This window comes from Mobula birostris, chromosome 7 (assembly GCF_030028105.1).
Source record: "Mobula birostris isolate sMobBir1 chromosome 7, sMobBir1.hap1, whole genome shotgun sequence".
Lineage (NCBI taxonomy): Eukaryota > Metazoa > Chordata > Chondrichthyes > Myliobatiformes > Myliobatidae > Mobula > Mobula birostris.
In genome coordinates, this window is record NC_092376.1 from 105,691,407 (window position 1) to 105,717,137 (window position 25,731).

The following is a 25,731-nucleotide window of genomic DNA, read 5'->3' on the forward strand; positions in this document are numbered from 1 at the left end:
TTAAGTTTTTATTCTCCCTAAATTCCACCCTCCTCTGAAATTCCTGAGAGGCAGATCCTGACTCTGTGACTTGTGTGCACTTCTAGCAATGATTTCAAGGTAATCTGAAGACATACAAAGCAGAAGGTTTAACCGTTAATCTCACTTATACAATAAGGTACAAAATAAGCATTTGCCTTTTACAGTGATACTACTCCATAAATCCAGTGTTTCAAGAGAATTATGGAGAATAGGACTGGTCCTCTGGTTGAAATTTTAAATTGGAAACCAGCCGATTTTGATTGCATCCAAAGAAATCTAGTAGCTGTGCATTGCGATAGATTCTTATCTGACAAAAGAATACTTGGTAAGTGAGAGGCCTTCAAAAGTAAAGTATTGAGGGTATAGAATTTGTATGTTCCTGTTAGAATAAAAGACAAGGCTAACAAGTTTAGCAAAGACCATAAGACATAAGAGCAGAATTAGGCCATTCAGCCTTTTGCGTCTGCTCTGCCATTCCATCATGCCTGATCCCGGATCCCGCTCAACCCCATATACCTGCTTTCTTGCCATATCCTTTGATGCCCTGACCAATCAGGAAATGATCAACTTCCGCGTTAAATATACGCACTGACTTGGCCTCCACCGCCGTCTGTGGCAAAGCATTCCACAGATTTACTACTCTCTGGCTAAAAAAAAATTACTCCTTACCTCAGTTTTAAAGAGTCACCCCTCAATTTGAGGCTGTGCCCTCGAGTTCCGGATACCCTCACCATAGGCCTCTCTAGATCCACCCTATCTAGTCCTTTCAACATTCAGTAGGTTTCAATGAGATTCCATCACATTCTTCTAAATTCCAGTGAGTACAGGCCCAAAGCTGCCAAATGCTCCTCATATGTTAACCCCTTCATTCCTGGAATCCTCCTCGTGAACTTCCTCTGGATTCTCCCCAATGTCAACACATCATTTCTGAAATATAGGGCCCAAAACTGTTGACAATACTCAAAGTGTGGCCTGACTAGTGTCTTATAAAGGCTCAACATTATCTCCTTGTTTTTATATTCTATTCCCCTTGAAATAAATGCCACATTGCAATTGGCTTGCAACACACATCAAAAATGCTGGTGAACGCAGCAGGCCAGGCAACATCTATAGGAAGAGGTACAGTTGAAGTTTCAGGCTGAGACCCTTCGTCAGGACTAACTGAAAGAAGAGATAGAAAGAGATTTGAAAGTGGGAGGGGGAGGGGGAGATCCGAAATGATAGGAGAAGACAGGAGGGGGAGGTTGGAGATACGAGGCCTTTTGCCAATCAACTTTCCAGCTCTTAGATCCACCCCTCCCCCTCCTGACTCTGGAATGCAGTCCATCTGGTCCAGGTGACTTATCCCACCTTAAGACCCTTGAGTTTGCCTATCACTTTTTCCTTTGCAATAGCAATGACACTCATTCCTGCTTCCTGGCACACTGCTAGTGTCTTCCACAGTGAAGGCAGATACAAAATACCCATTAAGTTCATCTGCATTTCTTTGTCCCCATTACCACCTTACCAGCATCATTTTCCAGTGGTCCATTGTCAACTCTCACCTCTTTTGCTCTTCATATACCTGAAAAATACTTTTGGTAACCTGCTTTATATTATTGGCTAGTCTGCCTTCATATTTCATCTTTTCTCTTCTTATAGCGTTTTTAGTTGCCTTTTGTTAGATTTTAAAAGATCCCCAATCTTCCAACTTTTGCTACTTTATATGCCCTTTCCTTGGCTTTTATACAGTCCCTAACTTCATTTGTCAGCCATGGTGGCCTACCCCAGTGATTTGAGAACTTTGTCCTCTGTGGGAGACATCCATCCTGCGCCTTGTGAACTATTCCAGAAACTTCAGCCATGTCTTTTCTGCTGTCATCCCTGCTAATTGGGTAAGCTCCTCTCTCATGCCACTGTAATTCCCTTTATTCCATTGAAATACTGATACATCTGACTTATACTTCTCCCTCTCAAATTGCAGTATGGACAATGTGGAAGGATGTTTGAAGTCAAAACACTGGATGGATTTGAACTGGTTTTAGTATTTGAGGATAATTTGAGGGTATAACTGTCTTCTGATTTAGAAGTGATTGTATAGTGAGGTTAAACAATGATTTGATTCTATGGGTGATTTGATCACTGAAGCCTAATTCAATCAGTACTCTGTTGAAAAGACAGAAGTTGTTTCTATCAAAGACTCTGCTGCCACAGGGCATGAACAACATCTGATTACTCTCCATCATCAAGCAATTTCACAAGTCTGGGGTTGAGAAAAATCAATTAATGCAGGCATATAATTCCTGCACGGGAGGACAGGCATGAAGACAGTTAGTTACCAAACAACAACAAAGGCAGAGCTGCATTTCTGTAGCAGCCTTTATGACTTCAGAATGTCTTGGGACAATTTACAGTCAATGACAAGTTCATAAATTGCTCTGTGTTGCAAGGTTATCAGTTGCCAGCAAGTCTGAGATGAAATAAGTAAATTGGTAGTTTCATTTATTATTGTCACATGTACTGAGGTATAGTGAAAAACCTGTCTTGTATACTGTTCATATAAATCAATGCATTACCATAGTGTATTGACAAAATACAAGGTAATGTAATAACAGAATGGTTATTAAAGTAAAATTACTCTTGTAATGCAATATATTGGCACATAGCAAGGGTCTTCAAATGTAATATGTTTAAGTGATGCAATTCTGACAGATAAATAATACTGGCGATGTCAAAGAGTACTTCCTTTCGCTTCAAAATAGTGCTGTGTGATATTTCATGTCAACCTAAAAGAGAAAACAGAGTTACAACTGGCATCACATTTTTGCTTGGAAATAAATTGCTTTAACTGTGATTTACAAAGTTGTGCTGATGATAAATGTAAGCTGTGAATGGTTGCCTGATGTTTTATGATGGTCGATGACAGGGTGAAAATGGCACAAGCACAAAGCTTATTTGCATGGAACAACAATTTACATTTGGATGAAACACATTTGCACGCACAGTGTGGGCTTCGCTTGAATAATATGGCTAGTGTGGTTTTGAAAGTAAACTGAAGGAGCTCACAAGACAATGATATATTTTAAACAACAACAACAAAAGCTCATCCACTTGTTGTGAAAAAAGTCTGCATTATGGTGTGAAGTAAAAGGTCCAATTACTGGAATGAGTTCATCCTGTAAATTCATTGTCTTCCCTTCTGCCTATATTTACAAAGGACTGGTAATTGAATTACCTCTGCCTGGCTAGAGATTTTAAATGACCAGAATATCTAAAGAGAGATCTGAAGAACACCAGTTGAGAGATTGTAGTAATTTCAATTCAACATCTGACACTTTCTTTCTATGTCTCCATACTACAAGTGGAACCCTGAATTTATGCAGAGCTACAGTATCTACATAGCTACAGAAAGGAAGGAGCATGGTGGGGGAAGGGTAATCTGCTGATGAACTGGTGAGGTGTGATCAGTTGATCACTTCATCCTTCCTTTGATTTGAGTATTTTCCTGGACTTATTTTTAAGGGGAAATCCTGTTGACCATAAATAATTGTAATTACAAATTCATCTTCGATTAGCACTGTGTTTTTGACTCCCCTCATCCCCATCCCACCTCTTCAACTGGGCCCTGCAAACAGGCTTCAGCTCTTCTCTCCTTTCTAGTAGCTGTTTCAGTACTTTGATGGAATTCTTAAAATATTATAATGCTGAATAAAAGTCCTCACATGGTATTGGTGAGATACTCAGAACAAGGTTCAGGTGGAAAGGTAGTTCCAATGCGACTGCATGTTCACAGTGGAGTTACGTTGTAGGTGGGAAAATACTAACATATGTATTTCCCTACATCTGCTGTCGCAGTTGTTGTAAGCAGCTAACTGTATACCATAATGTAGTGCAATGTAAAAACAGACAAGTCATCATACTCTGTGTCTCATTATTTTTTGATAATGTAACTCAATTGCTTCTGACTGTGGAAACTTTATTAATATTTTGTAAATATTACAGCTCTGTGAACATTTCAGATGCACCACCTTCTCTCCTCCCATTGTCCAGTCACAGACCTCAGTGCTCTCAGGGAATTGCTTGGGTCCTTCAGCATTGGGTAATTTCTGAGACTGTGTGCCACAGAGACTCTCTGCTGTACTGTTGCCCAGACAACCATCCAGCCCTATAAAGTAGGTGCAGTGAAATCTTATCACTAAGTAAAATGAAGGATCCAGTCACAGGAATATTTTGCTTATTTAGTTTGATTTGATAATTGATATTAAAATATAACTGTATCAAAATCTGACCAATATGCAATTATTCTTATGAGACACCAAGCGCATCATCCTTGATAACTGTCTAACATGCAAAACCCACAAAGGAGATTTAATTTATATTAGTTTACACTGATATAGAGACACATGGAGGAGCTTTATTTACTTTATATAAGGAACAGCCTAAAGGGAGACTTATATCTGCCCAGTATTGTACATGAATATTAAGGACTTAATACAATGTGTGCCTGTCAGAAATACTGTGTTTACATTCTCTTAATTATTATTGCTGACCTGCAGTGCTTGACATTATTGAAGAAGTGTCTGAAGAGCAGTCACAAATTTGTTAATTTAGATGAAACCATGAATCTTAGTTTTAGGGCAGCACACCAACTCTATCTTCTTTCAATTGACTTTTTAAGCGCTTTTTCCCCACTGTCTATTCACATTATGCTGCAGTCAAACTCTGCCATATGTTTTTTCCCATTCTAACACACTTATCTGGCCCCTATCAGTTTGTGAGCACCTCATTGCCCTCACTATCCTTCTAGGTGTCTAACAAGCTATAATCAGCCTGCTGGTGCATTAATTGGCTACGTAAGTTGCTCAGTTTGAAGGTGGGTGTGTGAGACAGGAGAATCAGGTTGAAGTTAATGGATATGTGGAAGAGAATAAGTTACCGGGCAATAAGTGGATAAATGAGATTGTTCTAAAAGTCAGTATGCTCAGTGGGCCAAGTGGCCCCCTTCTTGCTGAAAGAAAATTTGAAATGTATGATAATGTTGACTAATCAAGAAAAGTGCTCTGTTCCTCAAAGCCTGTGTATGCAACAACAAAAATAATTGGTATATTATTGATTTGGATAAAAAAAAATTGGCATGGATGGTAAATTTACAGATAGCTCCAAAATTGGTGGTATGGTGGATTAAGAAGGTTACTTCAGATTATAATTGGTTCTAGATCAACTGAGAAGTGGTTAAAGAATGGCAGATGCAACTTGACTGGGACAAGTTTAAGATTTTGCATTTTGACAGGTTAAACCGGGGCTGGACTCACATAGTAAATGAAAACACCCTTGAAGATATTTTCAAGTAGAGAGACCCTGAAAGTGAAGACATAAATTGACAGGGTGGTGAAGAAGGCATACAGCCAATTGGCCTTCAATCAGCAGCATAGTGAGAACAATGTTCTCAATGCCACAACTGAAATTGTAGGTGAGACCTCACTTGGAGTATTGTGTGAAGCTTTCATCAACTAGTTATAGGAAGGATGTCAATACATTGGCAAAGGATGCAGAAAAGTTTCCTAAGGATATTACTGGGACAGGAGGGCTTGAGTTATAAGCAGAGGAGGATGGATAGGCAGGGGCTTAGGAGGCTGAGCGGTAACCTTATAGAAGAATACGCTCAGTAGCCACTCTTTTAGGTGTACCTGTATACCTGGTCATCAATGCAAATATCTAATCAGCCAATAATGTGGCAGCAATTCAATATATGAATGCATGCAGACATGCCCAAGAGGTTCAGCAGTTGTTCAGAACAAACATCAGAATAGGCAAGAAATATGATCTAAGTGATTTTGATCATGGAATAACTGTTGGTGCCAGTTGGGGTGGTTTGAGTATCTCAGAAACTACTGATCTCCTGGGATTTTCATGCACAACGATCTCTAGAGTTTACAGAGAAGGGTGTGAAAAACATAAGATATCTGGTGAGTGGCAGTTCTGTGGACAAAAAGACCTTGTTAATGATAGAGGTTAGTGGAGAATGGCCAGACTGGTTCAAGCTGAAAGGAAGGCAACAGTAATTGAAGTAACAACAGTGATGTGCAGAAGAGTGTCCCTAAACGCACAACACATCGCACCTTGAAGTGGATGGGCTATAGTAACAGAAGACCATGAGGATACACTCAGTGGCCACTTTATTAGGTACAGGAGGTACCTAATGAAGTGGCCAATCAGTGTATAAAAACATATTATCAGTCAGGTAAACTATCACAGTTTTTATCCCAGGGTAGAGGTGTCTAAAGCTAAAGGGCATAGGATTATTGTGAGAAGCAAAAGAATGAAAGGAAATCTGATGTGAAAGTTTGTTTCCACAGAGGCTGGTGGTATATAGAATGATCTGCCAGAGGAAGCTATAGTAGTAATTTAATTGCAATGTTTACAATGCATTTAGATGTGTGCACAGATTGGAAAAGTTTAGAAGGGTGTGGGCCAAATTCAAATATGTGGGATTAGGCCAAGAACACAATTTGGTCTGTGTTAACAAATTAGGCTGAAAGGCCGACTTCCACATTAGTAAACTTTGACTTGTTAATCCTAGGTTAAATTTTAAATTCATTGAGGAGTTGCAGACATATGTTTAAACAGACATAAAGATGAGAAAATGTGAGAAATTCTTCTTTAACCCATGTAGGCAATTGAGAGCTAGTCCAGGAGATCTCTCTGGATTGGTTAATCCCATTTCCTGTCAACCTTTTGTACAAAATGCTCTTTGCCCCAGACAGAAACTGCTCTACTGCTAATGAATTCAAAACACAAAACATTTTTTCTCATCAAAGCACTCAACCCTTTGTGGATTACATTCTGCTCTGAGTACAGCGAGTACTCCTGGCTTTGGAAGTAAAACATTATCATAGACATAAATTTCCAAGTAACAGCTCAGTATGGAACTGGTGTGAGATCCTGAACATCTTCCTAATATTCTCTTTCCATCAGTAGTAAAGGGAGTGCAACAGCACATTGTGAAGGTATCACATTGCATTTAATATACACACTTAATGGATGAGTGGTATCGCTCAATCCTATTACAGTCTGACTGCCTTGATTTATAATATTTGTTTCAGACTGACCAAAACTTACACAATTACATAATGGCTCCACAGTAGTTCAGTGGTTACCATGACACTATCACAGCTCGGGGCATTGGAGTTCAGAGTTCAATTCTGACATCATCTGCAAGGAGTCTCTACATCCTCCCCATGGGATGCATGGGGTTTCTCCAGGCGCTTCAGTTTCCTCCCAAAGACCGGACATACCTGTTAGTAGATCTATTGGTCATTGTAAATTGTCTCGAGATTAGGTTAGGGTTAAATTGGAGTTGTCTGGTGTTGCTGGGGTGGCATGGCTCAAAGTGCTGTAATCTATTCAGTGATGTCTCTCTACATAATAAAGGAATGTGATTGTCTCCTGCACAATCACCATCACAGAGGGCAGCACAAGACTGTGAATAGCCCCCTCCTCCACTCAACTTTAAACTATGACTAAGGGGCTAAGTATAGCTCCAATGCCATATTTAAGTTTGTTGACAACACCACTGTTGCTAGTCAATCAAAGGTGGTAACAAATCAGCATTTAGGAAGGAGATTGAAAATCTGGTACTACAACAGCCTCTCACTCAATGTCACCAAACCAAAGAGCTGATTATTGACCACAGGAGGAGGAAACCAGAGGTCCATGAGCCGGTCCTCACCAGGGGATCAGAGGTGGAGACGATTAACAACTTTAAATTCCTTGGTGTTGTCATTTCAAGGGACCTATCCTGACTCCAGCACATAAGTGGTATTACAAAGAAGGCATAGCAGTGCCTCTACTAGTCCATGAACGTTTGTCATCTCATCTAAAGCTTTGACAAACTTCTATTTATGTACAGCAGAGATTATGCTGACTAGTTACATAATGGCCTGGTATGGAAGCGCCAATCCCCTTGAATGAAAAACCCCACAAAAAGTACTGGATACAGGCCAGTAAAGCCCTGACTACCACTGAGTACATCTATAAGAAGCGCTATCACAGGAAAGCAGCATCTATCATGAAAGAGCCCCACTATCCAGACCATCCATTCCTCTTGCTGCTGCCGTTAGGAAGGAAGTACAGCAGCCTTAGGTCCTACACCACTAGGTTCAGGAACAGTTATTATTCCTCAACCATCAGATTACTGAACCAGACTGGATAACTTCACTTGCCCCAAAATTTAATTGATTCACAACTTATGGACTCTGCAAGTCACATTTTCAATACTTATCACTTATTTATTTATTATTTTATTACTACTTTGTTTTTCTTCTTGTATTTACACAATTTGGTGACTTTTGCATCCTAGTTATTTGTCAGTCATTGTGTGCAGTTCTTCTGTTGTTTAAGACAGCCAGACTGCAAAGATTTCCAATTGATTCAGTATAAAGCTAACTACCTGTCCAACAGATATTGTTATTGTTCTTTAAGGGTTTTCTTTATCATTTCTAATGTATTAAACACTATTATTTACTGAGGTGAGTGACATATAGAACTTCAACTGATATAACATAGCATATTGTACAACTGTATCTATAATCTCAAATAAATTTTGGAATTTTCCTAATCTAATCTCATTTTTCTCCTGCACTTTTACATGAGATATAACACAATGATAGTTTTGGTTTGGTAGGATGTAAAACCAGTAAAAAACAATAGCTATTCTCCCATCATTGGCATCTTGGCCAATACTCAATTGAAACTGTTATTTGTAGCAGTCCAAGGTGAATAAGAGTGAATAGTGTAAGTTCTACTAATGCTGGACACAAGTCTTCACTCAGACTGTCTCAACACCTTCTCATATTGGCAAGGTAACTCAGGAAGATTGATGTTGAAGATGTAGCAATATCAGCCAAGTGATTTGGGGAAGGTTTTAATGTAGCTGAGTTTGGAGAAAGTTGTGGAGATAAAATGGAATAATGGAGGTAGATCTCCCTCCAGATGTAGCTATATCTGGCTACGATTGACCTGATGTAAAAGGGACGTTAGATATAGAAAGTTAAAAGCAATATTTCTCAGCACTGACATAGAACAGGAGCATGACTGAACCAGCTCAAGTATTTATTAGCCCATTTCAGTTATTTGATTTCTTTTATTTATGCATCTAATCCTTCACTCTTTAGGTTCTTGAATATTATTGCTCTTAACAGCTTCTTCCTGTTTCAAAAGTCTAAATGTTCTACCATTTTGTGTAAAGATATTTCATATTGCCTCAAAAATCCTTTGGTAACTTACCTTGAACTCCAAGGCCAGTTTGGTACTTGCACATTACCAATAGAAAGCCCAGCACTATATGTGCAATTGTAAGACATAGCTTTCTGATATTGGAAAAAAACGGGACAATACTTGAATCTTGTTTTATACTAGGCCATTGCATCTACAGTATTTGTTTTAGGTGTCATTACTAAAGGAAGAGGTCACTCATTGTCTAGGCAATGTACTCCCAAAGTTTGTTTTCAATCTCTTCAGTCAGATCACCACCAATCACACCTCCAGACTCAAAAACCCATTTCTGGTAGCTTATGAAAACATTTGTTCATCCCAGATAAAATTTGCTGAGCTGTGACTGACCTTAGTCTTCTATGAGGTAGCCAATATATTTTCACCATTCACCAAAATAGCACATTGGCAAAGCAGTTAGTATTATTGCCTCACAATTTCAGAAATCTAGGTTCGATACTGACATGTACAGCACATTCTCTCTGCGATCACTTAGGTTTCCTCTAAGTCTTCCAACATCAGCTTATCTCCTCTACACTACGTGCCTGTGATTATGCTGCACAAAGTTTTAAATTGCAATTCTACATACATGTACTTTTCAATTTTTACTTAGACTTTGATGATGAATGTGCTTGACACTACTATTGGTAAGTGGCCAAAGAATCAAAGGGGGAATTGATGGACATGTTAGAGAGAATAAGCTGCAGGGCTACAAGGAAGTAAAAAGGAGATGGAGAGTTTGACTGATGTGATTTCTCTGCTAAGCGTTGGCTTAGACACGATAGGCTGAATAGACTCCTCCTTTAAGTTATGCTTCTGCCTTAGCACAATCTAATGGTATCATCTAAATCAAATGAATTATTTATACTACAAAAATTTTGGATATCAGAAGCAGTGCTTCAGAGATTCCCCTTATCACTGACCAGGACCCTGTGTGAACAAAGTCCTTCTCTGAGAGCTCCTCATCTTCAGTGATTCCTTTACAATACTAGGCTGTAACTATGGTCCTCATGCAGAATTTTTTCAGATACCTTTTCAAAGCCCATTATTGATCAATCTCTAAGCAATGTTCAGTAGTTTCATCAAAAGACAACTCCATTAGGTTAGTTAGACGTAATCATCCTATTAACAAACCCTGCTCATTCTTCCTAATCAGTTAATACTTTGCTAAGTGCTCACTTACTCTCATCATGATGATGAATTCTAGCAATTTCCCCTACTACTGATGCTAGACTAATTAGCCCAAAGTCATTTTGCTTTATTCCTTTATCCTTTTCTTTCAAATGAACTTCACTATATTTAAATTTTGAAAAAGGAGTAGACCTGGGATGTGAATGCTCTGACTCATTGAGTTAATGGATGTTATAGCTTTGGGGTGAGACTGTCCACTTTTTACTTTTGGCAATGTATATAGGGCTAAATCAAAGAGTCCCTGATGACCTGATTCTTTTCAATAAAGCTTTCTACCTGATCCGAACAGGTATCAATTTGATGAGCTCTGTATCTTGTAATTAGAACATTTAAGGTTCTATTCACTTCATTTAAAGTTTTGAAACAATCAAATTATGTATGTAGGCCATATTAGCATAATTCAATTTACTGCATGTCTTATTAAGACGGTATGTTTATGTACACGTTCTTGAAAGGGGAACTAATTTTAGTTTTTGCATGACCAGAGAGGTCCAGAGGGGATGTATTTGCAGACTTTTTAAAATTATATTTTCAAATGCCTTGTGTCAAATGGAATCGGGCAAACCATTTGGTGAAGTTGATAAGCTATCTAGTGTTACCCCTCTGGTTAGAGCCATACAGCTTCCCTCTCTACAGACTGGAACTATCCTATTTGATATGTATATAGGACAGTAGAAACCACTTCTCAGAACTGAGTGACCTATAATTCAATTTTAATATGCATAAAAGAAGCAGAGTCTTATTTTCTGACCTTGAGATGTAGATACTGATAGTAAGAATAAAATTTATTGCTTCTCCCGAATTACTGAGTCTACTAAGCAAGTGGTGCTGCTGAAGCTGACAGTCCCATGGGAAGATAGCTTGGAAGAGGCCTTTGCAAGGAAGCTCTCCAAGTACGCAGGACTGGTCAGCAATTGTCAGCAGGCTGGATGGAGAGCAAGGTGTCTCCCAGTGGAGGTTGGTTGTAGGGGATTCATAGCCCATTCTTTAGTTAGAGCCTTCAGCATTTTGGGCATCGAGGGAGAGAGGAAGAGGAGAGCCATCCGCAGTACCACCGATGTGGCAGAGAGGGCCTCAAGATGGCTGTGGCTCAAAAGAGGGCAGCCATGGAGTCATAAGTAGCTAGCCATCTGGACACAAGCTGGGGTCTGATCAGTCCCGGCTGGGTCACCTGGAGGAGGTTGTATGATGTTGAAAGACCCGAAACACCCAATGATTCCAGAAACATCACTGAAGATGTGTCCAGAAGCATCAATAGATGTATGTACACAACATATAACAAGATAATGTGTGACTGGATCCCTTGTCTGTAGGACTTAATAGAAACTGTTGGTTTTGCAAAAGTCAAGATTGTCTTCAATATTATTTTGCTTTGTACCAAAATGCAGACTTTAGTCAATTTCATTTTCAAACTTGTAACAGTGCTATTTGGATTCACAATATTTGCAATGTTGGTACAACACCAAAATCACAGGGTTATGATATTTTATGGCCTTTATTATTGCCTAATGTAATAGGCACTGAAAAATAACTGAGATAAATCTACTTTAAATCTACTTTATTGACCCCTTCCTGTGACTATTGTTCATCTCTTCTGCAATGCATTGGAACTTTATACCATCAACTCCAAATTCAGCTCCCTGCCAGCTACTGATACAGTACAGTAAAAATTATAGTGGCTGATAACATTGAACGTCCATGTGAAAATCCAGTTGCTGGAATGATTAGTTGAGTTTAAAGGGGCAAAAAGTGTTGTTCTTGATGAAATTTCCAATGTGAAGTATTGTTCCTCCCTCTGGAGAAATGACTGACGAAAAGAAAACAGAAAGAAAACTGCTGGAGGAATTCAGTATTTCAGGGAACAGATGTGGAAGCAATATCTCTTTTAGTGAAATTTCCATTATTAATTAAAATGAGGTTCCTGTCACATGAAGTTTTTGCTTATTTAGTCTGGTTTGATAATTGGTATTAATTTATGATAACTGTATCCAAACTCAACCTCCACATACTTATCGATACAATCAATTGAAATGCAAAGCATGTTATGCTTTGTTGGCTGTCTAAAATGCACTAGACATTTAATTTATATTAGATTACACTGACAAAGAGGCACATGGAGAAGTTTTATTTACGTTTACAATGTACAGCCTAAAGAGAGATTTATATCCTTCTGGTATTGTACATGATGATTAAGGTCTTAATAACATGTGTGCCTGTCAGAAATACATTCTCTTAATCATTACTGTGGCTTGCAGTGCTTGACTTTATTGAAGAAGTGTCTGAAGAACAGTCACAGGTCTGTTGACTTAGATGAAAACCATGTATCTCAGTATTATATATCTCATTGATCTCACTTTAATTGTCTATTTAAATACATCAACCCCCCCCCCCCCCGCAAGTGTATTCGCATCATTCTGCAGTTAATCTATGTCACAGGTCTCCTTCCTTCTGACACACTCCTCTGACCTGTTGGCTTCTGAGCACCTCATTACCCTAGCCTTCCTTCTAGGCATCTAGCAAGGTGAAATTGGCTGGTTGGTGCTTTAATTGGCAATGTAATTTAATTTGGCCTGTCCCCTAAAACCTTCACTAATTTTTATAGATGCACCATAGAAAGCATTCTTCTAGGGTGCATCACAACCTGGTATGGAAGTTGTCCTGTCCAAGACCAAAAGAAGCTGCAGAAGATCGTGAATACAGCGCAGCACATCACACAAACCAATCTTCTGTCCATGGACTCACTTTACACCACACGCTGTCGGAGCACTGCTGCCAGGATAATCAAGGACACGACCCACCCAGCCAACAGACTTTTGTCCCTCTTCCCTCTGGGAGAAGGTTCAGGACCTTGAAGACTCATACGGCCAGATTTGGAAACAGCTTCTTTCCAACTGTGATAAGACTGCTGAACGGATCCTGACCCGGATCTGGGCTGTACCCTCCAAATATCCGGACCTGCCTCTCGGTTTTTTTGCACTACCTTACTTCCCATTTTTCTATTTTCTATTTATGATTTATAACTTAAGTTTTTAACATTTACTAATTTTAACTATTTTTAATATTTAATATTTGTAATCCAGTGAGTGTGAAGCGCAGAATCAAATATCGCTGTGATGATTGTACGTTCTAGTGCCAGTTGTTTGGCGACAATAAAGTATAAAGTAAATTCGTCCCCGCATAGCTGGGTGGGTGGCTAAAGAACCAGAGTGAAGATAATAGGTGTATAGAAACATAGAAACATAGAAAATAGGTGCAGGAGTAGGCCATTCGGCCCTTCGAGCCTGCACCGCCATTTATTATGATCATGGCTGATCATCCAACTCAGAACACCGCCCCAGCCTTCCCTCCATACCCCCTAACCCCCGTAGCCACAAGGGCCATATCTAACTCCCTCTTAAATATAGCCAATGAACTGGCCTCAACTGTTTCCTGTGCCAGAGAATTCCACAGATTCACCACTCTCTGTGTGAAGAAGTTTTTCCTAATCTCGGTCCTAAAAGGCTTCCCCTCTACCCTCAAACTGTGACCCCTCGTTCTGGACTTCCCCAACATCGGGAACAATCTTCCTGCATCTAGCCTGTCCAATCCCTTTAGGATCTTATACGTTTCAATCAGATCCCCCCTCAATCTTCTAAATTCCAACGAGTACAAGCCCAGTTCATCCAGTCTTTCTTCATATGAAAGTCCTGCCATCCCAGGAATCAATCTGGTGAACCTTCTCTGTACTCCCTCTATGGCAAGGATGTCTTTCCTCAGATTAAGGGACCAAAACTGCACACAATACTCCAGGTGTGGTCTCACCAAGGCCTTGTACAACTGCAGTAGTACCTCCCTGCTCCTGTACTCGAATCCTCTCGCTATAAATGCCAGCATACCATTCGCCTTTTTCACCGCCTGCAAGAGAATGGGTAACGGGGCAAGAAGTGTGGGAATAGTATTGTTTTAAGAGTCAGTATAGATTCAGTGGGGTAAACTGGCTCCTTTTCAACTCAAGTGTTGCTCCTCCCTCTCCAGGAATATCTGAGAAAAGGAAAAGAAAACAAAAAGTACTGGAGGAATTTAACAGGTCAGGCAGCAGATTTAGAAGCAATGGGATGGGTGATATTTTGGGTCTGATACTATGACTTGACCCAAAATCTTTCACTATCCTGCCTCCAGAAATGCTGCCTGACACGATAAATTCCTCCAGCAGTTTGTGTGTTGCTCCAGAGTGTAGCATTATGAGTCTCCCTTTGATAAAAGGAAAGGCCTGATTATTCTTTTCCACCTCTATCCTTGCAGGTTTTAGATGGTGAGATAGTAATCTCTTCAAATTAATATCTGACTTTGGAATCAATTTAAGAAATCTTGCAACCTTGAAGGGGAAGTAGCCATATCTTCTGTTAGAACTCGCTGGTCATCTTTCTTGGCAAATCAGGGAAAGGAGATTTAGTTTTGCCAGTAGTTGCTTAAAACCCCACTAACAGGTAACATAAGAAACCCTCTACAATTTTGCGTAGCAATATAACAGCAGCCACATTAACTTTAATGGGCAATAAATAATTCAGGATTTCATTTTGCAAATATGCAGTCTTAGTGTTTGACTCCTGTGTATTTTAGATTACTATTAAGATGTGCTTACATGCTGATAAAGTGTGGTAGCTTATATCAATCTCCGTTACAAATAAGAATGTTGAGAGCAAAGCCTCAACTTTGCTAGAAAGATAAAAAATAATTTATAGACTTTTGCTTTTCACTGTTTATTCAGACAAGGGGTAATTGTTTTATAATTAGTATAAACAGCTTAAGAAGATATATGTGTGAGTTCAGCATAAAGAATTCAAACAATAAAATAGTTACAAACAATAAAACTGTCCTTAAATCCTGCACTGATTAGCTGGCGGTGGTACTTAGACATTTTTAACTTCTCCTTGCTTCATTCTGAGGTTTCCAACTGCTTTAAGACCACCATCATTCCATACCTAAGAAAAACAAGGTAACATGCCTGAATGACAACCCCCTGTAGCTCTGATATCCAGCATCATGAAGTGCTTTGAGAGATTAGTCATGGCACCAATAATTCCAATTTACCAGACAAACTTGACCCACTGAAATCTGACTCATGCGGAGATGGGTCTAATGTATACACCATTTCTCTAGCCCTATTTTCATCCCTACAGCATCTGAGCAGTAAAGACTCCATTGTTAGATTAGCATTTATTGACTACAGTTCCATCTTCATTATTACAATTCCAAGCGAATGAGCTTAAAGCATGGATCAGTACTTGGAGCTATGAGATGATCCCTGCCCCTGAGCTATTATAGAGACTTGGATGGCTCAGGGGCAGGAATGGTTATTTTGAGTGCCAGGCTTTAGATGTTTCAGAAAGGACAGGGAGGGAGGCAAAAGAGGTGGGGGTGTGGCACTGCTGATCAGAGATAGTGTCACGGCCGCAGAAAAGGAGGAAGTCATGGAGGGATTGTCTACTGAGTTTCTGTGGGTGGACTTTAGGAACAGGAAGGGGTCAATAACTCTACGGGATGTCTTTTATAGACCGTCCAATAGTAACAGGGACATTGAGGAGCAGATAGGGAGACAGATTCTGAAGAGGTGGGACAATAACAGGGTCGTCGTGGTGGGAGATTTTAATTGTCATCTTCACAGAGCAAGGTGATTAGATAGGGTGAAGTTTGTTAGGTATGTTCAGGAAGGTTTCCTGACACAATATGTAGATAAGCCTACAAGAGGAGAGGCTGTACTTGATCTGGTATTGGGAAATGAACCTGGTTAGGTGGCAGGTCTCTCAGTGGGAGAGCATTTTGGAGATAGTGATCATAATTCTATCTCCTTTACCAGAACATTGGAGAGGGACAGGAACAAATGTTAAGAAAGCGTTTAATTGGAGTAAGGGGAAATATGAAGCTATCAGGCAGGAACTTGGAAGCATAAATTGGGAACAGATGTTCTCAAGGAAATGTAAGGCACAAATATGGCAAATGTTCAGGGGATATTTGCATGATGTTATGCATAGATACGTTCCAATGAGACAGGGAGAGGATGGTAGGGTACAGGAACCATAGTGTACAAAGGCTGTTGAAAATCTAGTCAAGAAGAAAAGCTTATAAAAGGTTCAAAAAACTAGGTAATGATAGAGATCTAGAATATTATAAGGCTAGCAGGAAGAAGCTTAAGAATGAAATTAGGAGAGCCAGAAGGGGCCATGAGAAGGCCTTGATGAGCAGGATTAAGGAAAACCCCAAGCCATTCTACAAGTATGTGAAGAACAAGAGGATAAGGCATGAGAGAACAGGGCCAATCAAGTGTGACACTGGAAAACTGTGTTTGGAATCGGAGGAGATAGCGGAGATACTTAATGAATACTTTTCTTCAGTATTCACTACAGAAAAGGACCTTGGCGATTGTAGGGATGAATTACAGCAGACTGAAAAGCTTGAGTATATAGACATTAAGAAAGAGGATGTGATGGAGCTTTTGGAAAACATCAAGCTGGATATGTCACAGGGACCGGATGAGATATACCCTAGGCTACTGTGGGAGTGAGGGAGGAGATTGCTGATTATCTGGCAATAATTTTTGCATCATCAATGGGGACGGGTGAGGTTCTGAAGGATTGGAGGGCTGCAGGTGTTGTCCCCTTATTCAAGAAAGGGAGTAGAGATAGCCCAGGAAATTATAGACCAGTCAGTCTTACTTCAGTAGTTGGCAAGTTGATGAAAAAGATCCTGAGAGGCAGGATTTATGAACATTTGGAGAGGCATAATATGATTAGAAATAGTCAGCATGGCTTTGTCAAAGGCAGTTCGCACCTTACAAGCCTGATCGAATCTTTTGAGGATGTGGCTAAACATATTGATGAAAGTAGAGCAGTAGATGTAGTGTATATAGATTTCAGCAATGCATTTGTTAAGGTACCCCATGCAAGGCTTATTGAGAAAGTAAGGAGGCCTGGGATCAAAGGAAACATTGCTTTGTGGATCCAGAATTGGCTTGCCCACAGAAGGCAAAGAGTGGTTATAGACGGGTCATATTCTGCATGGAGGCTGGTGACCAGTGGTGTGCCTCAGGGATCTGTTCTGGGAACCCCTACTCTTTGTGATTTTTATAAATGACCTGGATGAAGAAGTGGAGGGATGGGTTAGTAAATTTGCTGATGATATAAAGGTTGGGGGTGTTGTGGATAGTGTGGAGTGTTCTCAGAGGTTACAGTGGAACATTAATAGGATGCAAAACTGGGCTGACAAGGGGCAGATGGAGTTCAACCCAGATAAGTGTGAGGTGGTTCATTTTGCTAGGTCAAATATGATGGCAGAATATAATATTAATGGTAAGACCCTTGGCAATGTGGAGGATCAGAGGGATCTTGGGGTCGGAGTCAATAGGACACTCAAAGCTGCTGCACAAGTTGACCCTGTGGTTAAGAAGGCATACGGCGCATTGCCCTTCATCAATCGTGGGATTGAGTTTAAAAGCTGAGTGGTAACATTACAGCTTTATAGGACCCTGGTCAGACCCCACTTGGAGTACTGTGCTCAATTCTGGTCACCTCACTACAGGAAAGATGTGGAAACTATAGAAAGGGTGCAGAGAAGATTTACAAGGATGTTGCTTGGATTGGGGAGCATGTCCTATGAGAATAGGTTGAGTGAACTTGGCTTTTTCTCCTTACAGTGGCGGAGAATGAGAGGTGACCTGATAGAGGTGTATAAGATGATAAGAGCCATTGATCGTGTAGATAGTCAGAGGTTTTTTTGCAGGGCTGAATTGGCTAATGTGAGGGGCACAATTTTAGGGTGCTTGCAAGTAGGTACAGAGGAGATGTCAGGGGTAAGTTTATTACGCAGAGGGTGGTGAGTGCATAAGGGTCTTTTAAGAGACTCCTGGATAGGTACATGGAGCTTAGAAAAATGGAGGGCTATGGGTAACCCTAAGTAATTTCTAAAATAAGTACATTTTCGGCACAGCATTGTGGGCCGAAGGGCCTGTATTGTCCTGTAGGTTTTCTATGTTTCTAAATTCATCTCTAAACTCCTAATCCTAGGTTTTAACACTTTCCTTTGCAACTGGATTCTTGGCTTCCTGACCAACAGACCACATATCTATGTAACACTGGCACTCCAGAACTCTGTGTCCTTAACCCTTATTCTACTCCCAATGTATTCATGACTGCCTGGCCAGATTCTACTTTAGTTCCATCTACAAATTTGCAGATGACACTACTGTAGAAGGCCATATCTTAAATTATGTTGAGTCGAATACAGGAAAGAGGTAGAGATCCTAGTGATGTGGTGTCATGACAACAGTCTTTCTCTCAATGTCAGTGAAACAAAAGAGCCAGTCATTGATTTCAGAAGGGGATGGTGCACATATGCCTGTTTCACTAATGCTGAATTCAAGAAGGTTGAGAGTTTCAATTTCCAAGGAGCAAACATCACCAACGGCCTTTTCTCAGGCCACTCTCAGAGTGGAGGAGCAACACCTCATATTCCATCAGGGTAGCCTCCAACATGATGGATTGAAACATAGAAACATAAAAAATAGGTGCAGGAGTAGGCCATTCGGCCCTTCGAGCCTGCACCGCCATTCAGTATGATCATGGCTGATCATCCAACTCAGAACCCTGTACTAGCCATCCCTCCATACTCCCGATCCCTTTAGCCACAAGGGCCATATCTAACTCCTTCTTAAATATAGCCAATGAACTGGCCTCAACTGTTTCCTGTGGCAGAGAATTCCACAGATTCACCACTCTCTGTGTGAAGAAGTTTTTCCTCATCTCGGTCCTAAAAGGCTTCCCCCCTTTATGCTCAAACTGAGACCCCTCCTTCTGGACTTCTCCAACATCGGGAACAATCTTCCTGCATCTAGCCTGTCCAATCCCTTTAGGATTTTATACGTTTCAATAAGATCCCCCCTCAATCTTCTAAATTCCAACGAGTATAAGCCTAGTTGATCCAGTCTTTCATCATATGAAAGTCCTGCCATCCCAGGAATCAATCTGGTGAACCTTCTTTGTACTCCCTCTATGGCAAGGATGTCTTTCCTCAGATTAAGGGACCAAAACTGCACACAATACTCCAAGTGTGGTCTCACCAAGGCCTTGTACAACAGCAGTAGTACCTCCCTGCTCCTGTACTCGAATCCTCTTGCTATGAATGCCAACATACCATTCGCCTTTTTCACTGCCTGCTGTACCTGCATGCCCACTTTCAATGACTGGTGTATAATGACACCCAGGTCTCGTTGCACCTCCCCTTTTCCTAATCGGCCACCATTCAGATAATAATCTGTTTTCCTATTTTTGCCACCAAAGTGGATAACCTCACATTTATCCACATTAAATTGCATCTGCCTTGAATTTGCCCACTCACCCAACCTATCCAAGTCACCCCGCATCCTCTTAGCATCCTCCTCACAGCTAACACTGCCGCCCAGCTTTGTGTCATCTGCAAACTTGGAGATGCTGCATTTAATTCTCTCATCTAAGTCATTAATATACATTGTAAACAACTGGGGTCCCAGCACTGAGCCTTGCGGTACCCCACTAGTCACCGCCTGCCATTCTGAAAAGGTCCCGTTTATTCCCACTCTTTGCTTCCTGTCTGCCAACCAATTCTCTATCCACATCAATACCTTACCCCCAATACCGTGTGCTTTAAGTTTGCACACTAATCTCCTGTTGATTTCTCCTTCCAGTAATTTATTTTTTCCTCCCCCCTCCGCTTGCCCTTTTTTTATTCCCTACTCTGCCCTTTTATCTCTTCTCCTCGCCTGCCAATCATAGCCCCCTGGTGCCCCTCCTTCTTCCTTTTGTCCTGTGGTCCATTCTGCTTTCCTTTTAGTTTCCTTCTTCTCCAGCACTTTACTTTTCCCACCCACTCTCTGCTTTTTAAAGTGGACATCAAAGATCACACTTTTAGAAGAAGGGTATTGTCTTTTCTGAATGTCAATAGTCCCTTGTTGACACAAAATATGATTATTTACTCAGTTTTTCTTCACAATGATCTAGAAAAAATGTTGAATCAGAGGTATTTTGACAAACATTGAAAAGATTACAAAGATTATTGCAACTGACAAATTAAAGCCATTGTTGTTAATCAGTTTCTCGAAGGAAGTACTTTGCATACTTTTCAGAATTTGCCTGCATCGACAGAACAGCTGTTAAATTACTCTTCTGTGATTATTTTATGTCAAATCATAACAACAAAATAAGTCAATAAACTAATGTTTAATGGCTAACAATTTAATATTAGCAAGCACTTTGTCTGCACGTTGACTGTATAGATTACATGGGTAATGTAAAATCTATGGACTCAGATGCTGGGAGTCAGAAATAAAGAAAGAGAAAATGCATCATCTGCAAGTCATGTGTGGAACGTTAAGTAGGGTTAACGTTTCATGTCAATGGCACCAGGATTGAAAGGTCACTGACCTGAAATGTTAACTCTTTTCTTTGTCCACAGATGTTCTCTGAACCGTGAAGCACTTGCAGCAAATTCTGATTTTTAAATATTAAGGGAACTCAGGCTGTGGGGTTACAGTAGGTGATGAGGTACAAAATTATCTATAAACTTAGTGATGAAGTGGACAATGAGGAAGCGGCTCCTTCTATTTTTGTATCGGTGTGAATTATTGTCCTATTAATAAGCATTCATTCATCCAGTGCAACACACTGAAAATGTTGGAGGAGATCAGCAGATCAGGCAGCATATATGGAAATTAATAAACAGTCAAAGTTTTGGGCCGAGTCCCTTCTTCAGAACTGAAAAGGAAGGGGGAATATGCCAGAATAAGAAGGTAGGGGGAAGGGAAAGAGGCTAGTTCAAAGGTGATATGTGAAGCCAGGTGGGTGGGAAAGGTGACGGGCTGGAGAAGAACGAATCTGATAGGAGGGGAGAGTGGACTACAGGAGAAAAGGAAGGAGGAGGGGACCCAGGGAAAAGCAATAGGCAAGTGAGAAGAAGTAAAAGGCAAGAGTGGGCAATAGAGGAAGCTGGGGGGGGGGGCCGGGGGATTTGTTTACAGGAAGAAAAAAATCGATATCCATGCCATCAGGTTGGACAGTACCCAGACAGAATAGAAGGTGCTGCTCCTCCACCCTGAGGGTTGCTTCATCTTGGTGCAAGAGGAACATTGAGTGGCTTACTCATCTTGACAATAATATGACTGTTAGCCAGTGAGAGAACCAGTGTTGTTTTTTCTACTATTGCTCCTGTACATTGTTCTGTCGAACCCGTTATCATTAAGCTGGAAAGAGTATAAAGAAGGTGTTGCTAGAAGCGGAGGGCCTGAGTTATCAGGGTTGTGGAGTTATAGGGGTTGGGGGGGTCTTTATTCCTTGGACCACAGTAGGCTGAGAGTTGACCTTATAAAAGTGTATAAACTCATAAGAGGCTTTGGCAGAGTGAATACACATAGTCTTTTCTCCGCAGCGAAGGAGAATCAAAAGTTAGAGGGCATAGGTTTAAGGTGAAAGGGGAAAGACGCAACAGGGACTTGAAGAGATCATTAGGTTCGCTGGCAACACAACAATGGTTGGCCTCATTAGCTGCAATGATGAAACAGCATATAGGGAGGAGGTAGAGCAGCTTGTGGACACCTCCTCTTTAGCCAAGAGAGCACAGCAGCATCTCCACATCTCGAGGAGACTGAGGCAAGCAAGATTACAGCCACCCTCCTTCTCCAATTCTCACCACATTCTACTGGAGCATCTTCAACAGTGTCCTGACCAGCTGTATCAGTATCTGCTATGAGAATTGCAATGTATCAGATCGCAAAACCCTGCAACGTATAGTGAGTACTGCTGAAAACATCATCACAATTTCTCTCTTCCCAGTCAGGACGTATATCGGAAGTGCTGCTGCATACACAGTGCTTCGAGCATTGTCAAGGACCCCCCTCCCCCCATCCTTCCCACAATCTCTCTGACCTTCTGCTATCAGGTAGAAGATACCACAACAGAAGAACCAGGACTGTCAGGCTGGGTAACAGGCTGTTAAGACTGCGTTACACCCTGCTGCCACCCAACACACACGTAAGCTCTGTCTGAATACCTCCTCCTTAAACTCTCCAACTCACAGACTCGCACTGGTCATTTTTCATCTCTCATTGCTCCTGGCTATATGTAATACCTCTGATTTAGAACCATGTGCTATTTTATTAATATAGTAATGCTGTTGGGCATTTTTTTGCAGATCTCCTCAAAATGCAAACCTAAATATTAAAAAGTGTTCCTTTAATTACATTATACAATTTAGAATTTCATTTTGCTCTTTAAAATAAAAACTCAGTTGATTAAGTTATGTTCATTGTAATTAACTAATAGGACTTGTTTACATTTTTTTCTCTTGAGAGTGTGGGAAAACAAATGGTAGCCATTTTTTTTCTAGAGAGAGCGCAGGGTCAAATGAGGTTCAAGAAGTTTTGGAGATGGGCAGCGAACATAGTGGAAGAATATGGTGAAACACTCACAGAACCAGTTTTGGAAGGATAGATACCAATGTCTCAAAATCCTCACGCAGATTATGGTCTCACAGAGAATGTGCAGATAACTTTTAGTTAGCACAAGCATTGGAGAAAGTTTGAAATTTTTTCCTTGGATAGTTCATGGATCTTTTTTAACTTGGACTGGTTCTTCAGCGTAGAACCGTTCTGGTACCATGAGTAAACAACGTGGATTGATTACGCAACAATGAGCTCCAATGATTATGTGCACCTTATAGATTGATATATATACTGTATATGATGGGCCTTGTTCTTTATTTTGTTTGTTATCGTTTAAAATATGTTGTCAATACAATTTCAATCTAAGATTATACTGATGTGAGTTAAATTACTGCTTCCTGGCAAACAGTAAGTTTGCACGGGTGTGTCAGGCAGGAAATAGTAATATTTTTCCTGAGAAGAAATATTCAAACTTTGTTTTTTTTTCTATTTACCAAAATCATATCCGTCCTAGACCCATTTATTTACTGGAAATGTCCCTTTCACCATTATTGTCCATGCATTGTAGAGTTATGTTGTTGTTAGTTTGTCTTCACAGTAATAACTAACTCATTATGAGCCTACAGTGAGAGGATTATATTTACAACTGCTTGTTTTGTTATAATAGAGCCAACAACATTATAACGCCTTACATAAACATGCACCTTGCACATTATGTCAACCTGACAATCAGAGTGACCATGCCACTCAGGGATTTGTGCTAACATTATTTTATGACTGTATGTGCTGAATCATAACTGTACGTGCTGTGTGTGACTATATGTACTATCTTTTTCACCTTGGTTACAGAGGAATGATGTTTCATTTAGCTAAATATCAGTGAATGATTAAATGACAGTAAATTTGAACTTGCTAAATGCACTCTTCACCACCCTGTCTACTATGCGACTGCTTTCAGTGAACCATGCAAATGTATTTCCAGGTCCAGCTGTTCCACAATGCTTGTCAGAGACCTACCATTCACTGTGTTGGTCCTACCCTGGTTTCACCTTCCAATATGCATCACCTCAACTTATCTAAATTGAAATCCTCTCTCAATCATTAGGATCTCTTTACATTCCGTTATAACCTGCTTCACTAACAAGACTCCTTAATTTATTATCATTAGCAAACTTGCTAATCATGCCATCTACATTCATATTAAATTTTTTACATAAATAATGAATTATAGAGGTTCCAGTGCTGAACCTGGAGGAATTCTACTCGTCACAGGCCTCCAGTTGGAGCATCAACCCTCTGCTTCCTATTATCAAGCTAATTCTGAGCTCACCTTACCAGTTCTCCCTGAATCCCATGAGATCTAGCCTTCCAGATCAACTTGCCATACTGAAAACCTCGAGAAGATTCGTCGGACACGACACCCCTTCAGAAAACCATGCTGACTATTTCTGATCAGGCCTTGACCATCTAAGTAATGGTAGATCTTGTCCCTTAGAATTCCTATCAGTGAACTTTCATACAACTGATCTGAGGCTCTCCAGCCAGTAGCTCCTTGACCTGCCCTTGCTACCCTTCTCAAATGGTGGAACAACATTAACCACCTCCAGTCCTCTGGAACTTCAACAGTGGCAAAGTTCTCTATAAGAGCCTCTGTAATTGCTTCCCTGGTCTCCCATGAGATCTCAGGATGCCCCTGAATCCCTTGAGATGTTCAATACCCCTTGATTGTCTTTTGCCTTTAACCATGCAGTGGTATTAAACAGCAACCAATTAACCTGTAGGTTTTTTCAGATGAAAATGGTGGAGAAAAAAGTGTAGCACTCATTTATTGTACTCCAAACCTGAACACAAAGCACTGTAAAAATACTTGACATAATTACGTCATCACATCAGAGCAGCTTCTCAAAGTGAACCCCAGCTCAATGTTGGAGGCTGTGTATTATGTACATTTCCATCAATTACATTACCCTATAAAAACCTAGCAGTACATCTTTGCATTTGAGAGCATCCAGGGAAAGTGCACGCATACAAATTCCACAAGGACAGAAGTTAGAATCAAAACCACATCCTTCGAGCTGTGAGGGAGCAGCACCAGCTGCCACAGCATGGCACACTTTCTCCAAATGACACTGTTAGCTGCTTTGTACTTTGGTGCCAGCCTCTATGAAAAATGTTATCATTGCAAAGACTCTGCACGCATTTTATAAAAATGCATTACCAAGGATGATAGTAATTAACAGTATGCAAATATAAAAATATGAAGGAACTTATATAAATTGTTTCTTGAAAGGGGAAAGGAACTCACAATGGAAAAATCTACCATTGTTAAGCTGAGGCCATCTCTTCTTTTCATCCAAGGTTAACAAAAGGACAGAGAACTTTCATGTTATCTATCTGGGCCACATTTGATCCCTTTTCACATAAACGTAAAGAAAGCTCAGTTCACAGGATTCGTTAAACATCTTGCAAACCTGTAACTTGATAAATCTGGATTAACTTATTGTATTTTTTGTTTGCAGAGTGTTTTTACGAGCTATTAACAAGTTTGCAGAAATCATGAACCAAAGATTCTTGGAGAACATGAATTTCGAGCAACAGGTATGAGACAGTACTCAATATTAAATGCATCAGTCATATAGTCATACTTTATTGATCCCAGGGGAAATTGGTTTTTGTTACAGTTGCACCATAAATAAAAAATAGTAATAAAACCATAAATAGTTAAATAGTAATATGTAAATTATGCCAGTAAATTATGAAGTAAGTCCAGGACCAGCCTATTGGCTCAGGGTGTCTGACCCTCCAAGGGAGGAGTTGTAAAGTTTGAT

The 25,731-nt window shown here is 40.3% G+C and overlaps 1 protein-coding gene across 1 annotated transcript in view; it reads left to right on the forward strand.

The window, feature by feature from the left end:
• LOC140200352 (dedicator of cytokinesis protein 2-like) overlaps positions 1–25,731 on the forward strand; it is a 699,328-nt gene that overhangs the window by 528,933 nt on the left and 144,664 nt on the right. Inside the window, exon 30 of the mRNA XM_072263559.1 lies at positions 25,423–25,501. Within this exon, the coding sequence (XP_072119660.1) occupies positions 25,423–25,501 (79 nt within the window). The remainder of the gene's footprint in view (positions 1–25,422; positions 25,502–25,731) is intronic.